Below are 7,343 nucleotides of genomic sequence, written 5' to 3'. Positions count from 1 at the left end.
CTCGTGATCCCAGTCATTTTGCTATTGCGCGTGGTCAGGCTTTGGGATAACAGAAGGTCCATCAAAGCAGCTCTCATCATTGGCCTCCTACTTTGCTACGGAATAAGCATCGCTTTCGATGCACTCACTATAAGGGAATCTTCAGGTCAGTAACGATCCTCCATATTCAAATTATCTGCAGGATTTCATTGGTGTTTTGTATCCTTCAGCGAGAATGCGGTATTCGAGCCTTCTCCGTACGTGTTACTTCTCAGAGAAAGATGTCTTTGTCGCTGGAGTATGGGGAGGGGTGGTACGTCTTGTCAGCGTCAAACCCGAGACTTCATTAACTCACTGTACACAAGCTCTTGTACGATATTTTTGTGTTCGCATTATTGGTTCTGAATGCCTTGAACCGACCTCGTCGACATGATCATGAGATTATCAGTAATCTCCAGCGTGACGGCACTGCGATATTCATCGTAAGTCCTCTTCGCGTATGTCAATCGTTATCCTGACCGTCGATGTCACCAGATGCAGTTTCGTAAGTCTATCAACTACATGAAAATGTAGCCATGTTGACTTCCGGCTATAGTTCTTCGCATGACTAACTTTGTTCAGAGCATTGCCAGTGGCGTAAGTTAATGAACCATCTCATCCTCGTAAAGACACTGACGGAATGCATAATTAGGCGGCACAAACTTTCGTTGCGATTCTGTAAGTCTTGACCATTAATATTGGCTGTCGATTTTCACACGTGTGATAGTATCGTGTGGTCTCTCGACACTGCCATTTCATTCAGATTATTCTTGAAGTCAAATTATGTAGAATTAGCTATGGGCGATCGTTCACGATTCGACGTCATCTCACCGTCTGCAGAGGCTGTTCTCATCACGGAGGAAATTGAACTGGCCAATATGTAGCATTTCCAATGTCTTTCGTGGTATGGAGGCATATACACGCAACAGGCAATTTGTGTAGATGAAATGTGTGATTAAGACAGGCTTCAGGTTAGAGAAGATGCTCGATTGGCGAGCGAGAGTGTAACTATATTCACGTCATGAACAATCCAATAGCTAGGTAGCGTTGCCAACGTATTGAAATCAAACGCCAGGATTGTTGCTAACCCAGTAAATGTTGTCAAACCTCGAGGCCCCCGGCGCTCCGCTGTCCGAATACTTCCGTCGAGGACAGTGACATGTTTGCCATCATAGAAGGCAGAATCCGTTAAATGTCGTGTAAGCATCCCATATACCCACAACGCGAGCATTCAGGATCATCAGATCGACCTGGTAGTAACATCGTGCAGTTTCAGTTGCAGGACCGGTCGCAAGATCGATAGTGAGGGTGAGTGCTCTCGTTATCAAACATTCTCAGAGTAGGCCTAGCTGTTTATTTCACGGGGGTCTGTCAATTTAACATCATTCAGCATAGGAATGAATGTGGGCATGGCCGACTGCTGCGCTATCATTTTGTCAATAGCATTGGACACTCGCAGTTTGAGAGAGCTCCATCGTTTGGACATGTTCCTCGCAAGTCAGCTAAGGCTCATACAGTCGGATAGGCTAAGGCTCTTGCAACAGCTCAAAGACGGAGGATGAGGCGCGCGATTCAATGTGGCACATTTACGAATAGAAACCATCAAATTCCTCTCAAAGGTCAGTATCCATTCAACTCATCTTTGCTGATACATTGTGCTGCGAACAGCTACACTTAAACAGAATTTCAAACTTCAGTGGACGTGTTTTCACTCTTTAGTCACGCATCCTCCTTCCCAGATGCCGTCATTCTGACCCACAATCCTCCCTATATGTGTAAACAGAGATCGTCAAATCCACATCACAATTCTCAACACGCAGACTTACATTTGCATACATGGTCAAATGTACCTTGGGCCAGATCTTCTCCACGTTTTTACGCCCCCATGCTCCCGCCCACTCAGCCGGTGGACGTGACACTGGAGGTTGCGCTTCAAGATCGAGCTCCATCGTGTCGAATCGCTGGAGCAGTTTGATGAGGAAGAACGATATCTCATTGTAGGCGAACTGAGATGCAACAATGCCGACACCGTGAGCGGGTCACCGTCAACAGGGGCGATAAAGTTGTGAGTCGTTGAGAGTTCACGACTGAAGGCAATGATATAACAAACCTGTTGTCCTAGGCAAATTCTGGGACCCGCGTTGAATGGCAGGAATATGAACGGGTTCGGAACAAGATATTTCTGCAGACGATCATCAAGAAAACGGTCCGGGTCAAATTCCATAGCTAGATCATGAAATCAATATCGCGTAATTTGTGCTAATGAACTAATTACCATCTGGGCCCCAGTATGCAGTGCTACGATGCATGACGAAGGGATAATAAGATACACTGTAGGCATCATAAGAGGCTGTAATGTCATCATTGAAATGGAGGCGAGACATACGGCGTATTGGCCGGAACAAATATTGGCGGTCCTTTGGGATCCGGATTAGGGATGACACAGTCTTTGACGGAGTAACTATGTTATCGTGCACGTTATAAGCTAGCAGGTATGAGGAGTTTCCGGGTATAGAGATGCTGACCGGATATTGAACGGACTGTAGTGCATTGTCTGTTGGTGAGCATGCGAATTAAAACAAAGAACAGATGAACATACACGGGGGGATATAAGCGCAATGTCTCATTGATTACAGCTCGCAGGTACTTCATTTCTCTTATGTCCTCGTAAGTCGGACGTCGGGATAGGCCAACCACGTCGTGGATCTCTTGCCGTAGACGAGACAATACAGCTGGATACATGCAAAGGAGGTAAACGGCGAATGTAAGGGAAGATGCAGTCTGCGATACGTTGTGGATTCAGAAGCAAAAGAAACATACAGAGAAAATGTAGCCCACCGTATCTCTTCCAGCTAGGAGAATATTGAGGACCTCATCATGTAGCACGACAGGATCTGATGTATATACAATCAATTTACCGTAACGTGGAGAGGCTTGTACGCACCACTTGTGTACCGCACCAAGTTATCCAAAAAGGTACCATCCTCAGAGTCTGCGTCCTCACGATCGATGGTGCCGGAGCCCTGTTTATTGTGCCTGGTCAAAGCCTCTCGTATGAGTGGATCAAAAAATTGATCCACTCTGCGCATGTGCCGCGAAGTCTTATCTTCGAACGTTTCGTAGAGCGGCCATACCCATCCTCGCCAGGAGCGCTGTGCGCACACGTGTTGAGCGCTCTGGAATGCCTTTGCGAAAGCTATGGCTGATGACGTTGTATCGGGCGATAGAGAGCTTGAGGAGAGGAAACCTGTTGCATCGTGCGAGAAGGGGAGGGGTGACCTCAAAAAGTCCACACAGGAGCCAAAGAGGAACTCAGACGCGCAGTCGAGTGTGAACCGCGAGACAAGGTCCTAGATTCCATGAATCCTGAGGCGACCAGACAGAGATACCGAATGAGACAATGCGCTTACCTGGAAATCAACAGCGTGACCTTCGCTTAATCTCTCGGCCATCTTTCGCAAAGCCTCGTCTGCCGGACACTCTCTGTTACTATGATTCAAAGCTTGATGAACAGATGACACTCACTGGAATGTTTGTCAAACAATTCGAAGTGGCTTATGCGATCCTTGCTGAAAAATGGACGCGTCATGGAACGGTGCCATCTAAATGTGACTGTCAATCATATAATTCTCCGCAGCCTCGAGAACGTGCATATACCGACTTCCACATTTCACCTACGAGCGCATGGTAACAGTCAGTTTGAAGAGACACGCCAGGTCCTAATAATGGAACGAACCATCCGAGTTGAAAACTCCTGTGCCCAAGACAGGGCTCATGAAGCCAGAGAATATCTCTCCTGGTAAATTTGGTAAAGTTCGTCGGAAAGCAAGGTTTGAAGCTGTAATTACGTTACCTTTGATGAAGTTGTCAAAATCCGTAGCGAGGATAGTCTACAGAGAGGACTATGGTCAGTATCAAACAATCTGCCGACGTCTAGCGATCACCAACCTTTATAACCTGAGGATCACACGTAATATACTGTTGGCGCCGTCCGTACCTCAGCAATACGTCATGAGGGGAATCGCAACATGGCTGACCATGCGATCCCACAGGATGTCTGTCTGCGCTATCGGTCCATGCTCCGCAAACGTTGGCCAAGCGAAGTCGCCTGCCATTAATGATGTAAGAACCTTGAACACGAATATTGTGCAGGTACATATAAGTCATATGATGAATGCCCGAGGGACAGGAAAGAGGTGCAAATCCCCTGTGATACTCGACTCTGTGCACTATGAGGAATGCAGCAGCCAGGGGACTGAGATCTCTAAGGAGCAGCGGGATCTCTACGCCAAGAAAACGAAGCCATTGCCACTGATGACGAGAAATTGAGTTCGCGGAAACCAGATCTCCCAATGGCTTCAGAGGCCTCGACAAATATGTACTGCCATGGAGCCAGACGAAGGCATGGGAACTCACCAGGATATCCATGATCCAACGAATGCATCATCTCGCCTAAGACGTCCAAGTGCCCAAAAGATTTACCGATCCAACGAGGCGGCAGGATTGCACCGGCGTGCCTTGCTGAGCGGGCAACCCACCAATACCTGAATATGATCCGTGCTGCGACGAAAGAAGGGGCACTGAGAACGATAGTGCACCACACGAACAGACTGGATATTTGAATCCCCCATGCAGTGGATAAGAGTCGCAACACTTGGGAGATTATCACAGAATAAGCTAACAAGGGCATTGCGTAGCGGAGTAGGAAAGGGATGCCAGGAGGCCACCAAGACATGTTGAGTCGGAATGAGCAACGGGATGAAGCCATCAAGAGTGAAAGGGCGGACTCCTGTATATATTCTGCTCATTGTAATTCCAATTTGCTGACACGGCAGTGATGCCGTTCCGAAATGCTAGACGCGCGACCAAACGGCGGCGTTTGCGTAATCGGAATGCGAATCTAATGCGAATCTAAGTGACCTTCACAATGGATCATGAATTGCGCTCCTCTGAACTAGAAATCAAAACCTGAGTCCGGCTTACTTCGGACGATCCGGCAGCCTTTGAAGACGAGAGCACTGCAAGAAGTGAGGGACTGATGCATGGTCCACTACTACATCCAGAGAGTGCGGCTTCGATATGAGACATGTCAATCACGTTGCCGTGAACATTCAGATCCAAATACAAGCCGGTCGAGATTGTCAAATGAAACCGGAGAGGAGGGTCCGCGAATCGCGGCGAAATGTAAGCAGATGAGGCGCTCGATCAGACGACCAATTCGTCGGCGGTTATCGTTTAGCGAGGGTCCGACAACAGACCCCATTACAGGCTGGCCGCTGGAAGTGCCAGAGGTCTTATCCAAGGCCGCTTTCGACTCTACCTTGGCCGCCGGACTCGGGGGAGCAGCGATATATGGAGAACGTTGACGTTGAACGTTTGAACATTCAGCCACGTTTGATGAAAGACGGGAAACATCTCGTCAAATTACAGACTTTCCCTGTTCACACGAGCTTCTAGGTAACAGCCCTATCGCGTTGCGCTTCTCCGCCAGAAATCCTCATGGTAGCTACATCTGGGTAGTTATATGCCTTCCGTGAGATAATCATACTAGTATACTAACCTCCCGCATTGGAAGTTGTTCATGCTTGTCGGTACCCCAACGGCTCAGGCCGATACGCCCTCGTCCATTCCAGTGAGAGCTCCTGGCTTTTGACTGTTGTTGCTATACGCCGTCAATGCAGAGGAAGGATCAGGCCACTTGGTAGCTTCTGGCATTCGCACAGATCCATCACGGTCATCTGTGTGGCTGGTGCTTGTCGCTACCATGGGGAAACTGACCCATTCGCGATCGTTGGAGTTCAAGACTTGACGGACATTGTCGCGTGAGTTGAGCCTGCGACATAATTGCTCAGCTCAGCGACGCGAAACACTACGCGTATGATGGACGAACGTGGACATAAATGAGCAGGAATACACTGCGGCTTGGCGTTAGCGCTAGCCAGTATTATGAAGGAGCCGAAGCACGACCACTTACACCGAGTGAGCACGAAATAGAATGTGGCATAGATCAAGGTTTTGGTCCAGATGAGCCACTGCATTGACGAATCGTCAGACTGCTGCTTGCCATGTAACTTGCTCATTACTTACCGCGATAAGAGTGATGATAGTGAATATGCTGACGGCCATATCAGTAGATGAATAACGGGATAGACGAGAGTAGTTACTTCGTCAACAAGCCTGTCATGTGCTCCTGCATAAGCAGGCTATCACAGAGATGGGAACCGTCGCGCTCACATGTGTTCAACGCATAAGTAATCAGCAGATTGACAGCCTTGTTAGTTCTGCGAGTGATTCAAGATCAGCGCTATCCGACTGCGGCGATACCGACCAATGGACTGACTTGGAGAAGGGAGATCGACTATGTAGTAAGTAATAGATCATGCTGCCTGCAATGGTAGAATCACAGGCAAGCTCTGCTGCAAGAGAGCATGTTGTATATGGCTGCAAAGTGGGAGTTGAGCCGAAGATGAAAAGGCAAATAGATCAACAGGTACGACGCAACCGTTGCTTTCTCCGATGCGCTGAATTTCTGAATACGATATCTATATTCCGTAGCCCACATGAGCACGAATCTATGGCCGAAAAAGAGTTGCAGGCGCACCCAACTACAGTATATGCTGATTTGGAACCTCGATGAGTATAGTGAGCTGTGTCAACGTCTGAGGTTTGAGACTTACCGATTGCGCATGCTGTCGATGGATTCCATATATAATCAGCAGGGTGCCAACGTGCTGTAGGAAGAGGGGCACCTAGCTGCAAGATGCTGAAGAAGCACTGGTACCAAGAATGAGCGGCATTGCAGAGAGGATGGTGTCACTGACGTACGATTACCGATGGAATGATGACCTTCTTTCCGCTCACTGTGATCAAATAATATCAAAGCGCGGCTACCATTCAATGGCCACCTTGTACGTACATCGGTACACACGGAAAGCGAAGAATCTGTTGCGAACGCATATTCGCGCGATGAGCCCAGCGTACACACAAAGTTAGGACATGCTTACTCACAATTGTACGAAAAATGTGAGGACGCCCTGGGTAACACAAATAGTCAGGAGATGCATCATGCAATGATGAGCGCAATCATAGACGTACTGCAACTGTGACTTGTGCCTGCAAAAAAAATCCCCTTGAGAATCCACTTGGAGCGGAATTACTGAGATAAGCTCACCGACAGACTCCTGCAAAGCGCACGATGGTTGTTCAAGTTTCTGACACAGCTATAGCAAGGACGCATCTCACCAGGTATCAAAGACCAGGACCTCATAGTCCCCGAAGTTTGTCACCGTGTACCAATAGTAAAATGTCGCAAGCAGAACAACATG

The 7,343-nt window shown here is 48.1% G+C and overlaps 3 protein-coding genes across 3 annotated transcripts; 1 reads left to right on the top strand and 2 right to left on the bottom strand.

Moving 5' to 3' along the window:
- Positions 1-214: 214 nt before the first annotated feature.
- Positions 215-970, top strand: LAESUDRAFT_816863 (uncharacterized protein; the record flags this gene model as incomplete). Its single annotated transcript, XM_040914820.1, has 6 exons — positions 215-292; positions 345-461; positions 514-523; positions 575-615; positions 671-696; positions 746-970. The coding sequence occupies 6 exons, from the start codon at positions 215-217 to the stop codon at positions 900-902; spliced, it is 429 nt and encodes a 142-aa protein (XP_040757478.1). The 3' UTR covers positions 903-970.
- Positions 971-1,629: 659 nt separating this feature from the next.
- Positions 1,630-5,039, bottom strand: LAESUDRAFT_732915 (cytochrome P450). Its single transcript, XM_040910335.1, has 18 exons — positions 5,002-5,039; positions 4,435-4,938; positions 4,056-4,126; positions 3,967-3,996; positions 3,872-3,908; positions 3,755-3,814; positions 3,680-3,692; positions 3,544-3,620; positions 3,429-3,487; positions 2,963-3,368; positions 2,857-2,912; positions 2,618-2,799; positions 2,544-2,558; positions 2,405-2,479; positions 2,294-2,349; positions 2,129-2,244; positions 1,845-2,024; positions 1,630-1,785 (listed from the first exon to the last, which is right to left on the bottom strand). Exons 2-18 carry the CDS (start codon positions 4,751-4,753, stop codon positions 1,738-1,740), a joined length of 1,800 nt encoding a protein of 599 aa, XP_040757477.1. The 5' UTR covers positions 4,754-4,938; positions 5,002-5,039; the 3' UTR covers positions 1,630-1,737.
- Positions 5,040-5,452: 413 nt separating this feature from the next.
- LAESUDRAFT_732913 (uncharacterized protein) lies at positions 5,453-7,343 on the bottom strand (the record flags this gene model as incomplete). Its single annotated transcript, XM_040910334.1, has 17 exons — positions 5,453-5,851; positions 5,909-5,933; positions 5,993-6,050; positions 6,106-6,133; positions 6,183-6,195; positions 6,253-6,299; positions 6,359-6,459; positions 6,521-6,560; positions 6,620-6,635; positions 6,696-6,707; positions 6,768-6,792; positions 6,844-6,878; positions 6,935-6,960; positions 7,027-7,052; positions 7,114-7,131; positions 7,190-7,199; positions 7,261-7,343. Coding segments are annotated over 17 exons (792 nt in total), but the record flags the coding sequence as incomplete, so codon positions are not given.

The sequence above is a fragment of the Laetiporus sulphureus genome, assembly GCF_001632365.1.
Source record: "Laetiporus sulphureus 93-53 unplaced genomic scaffold LAESUscaffold_119, whole genome shotgun sequence".
Taxonomy (NCBI): Eukaryota; Fungi; Basidiomycota; class Agaricomycetes; order Polyporales; family Laetiporaceae; genus Laetiporus; species Laetiporus sulphureus.
The sequence above is the reverse complement of the archived record's forward strand: the minus strand, read 5'-3'. Positions and strand labels throughout refer to the sequence as shown.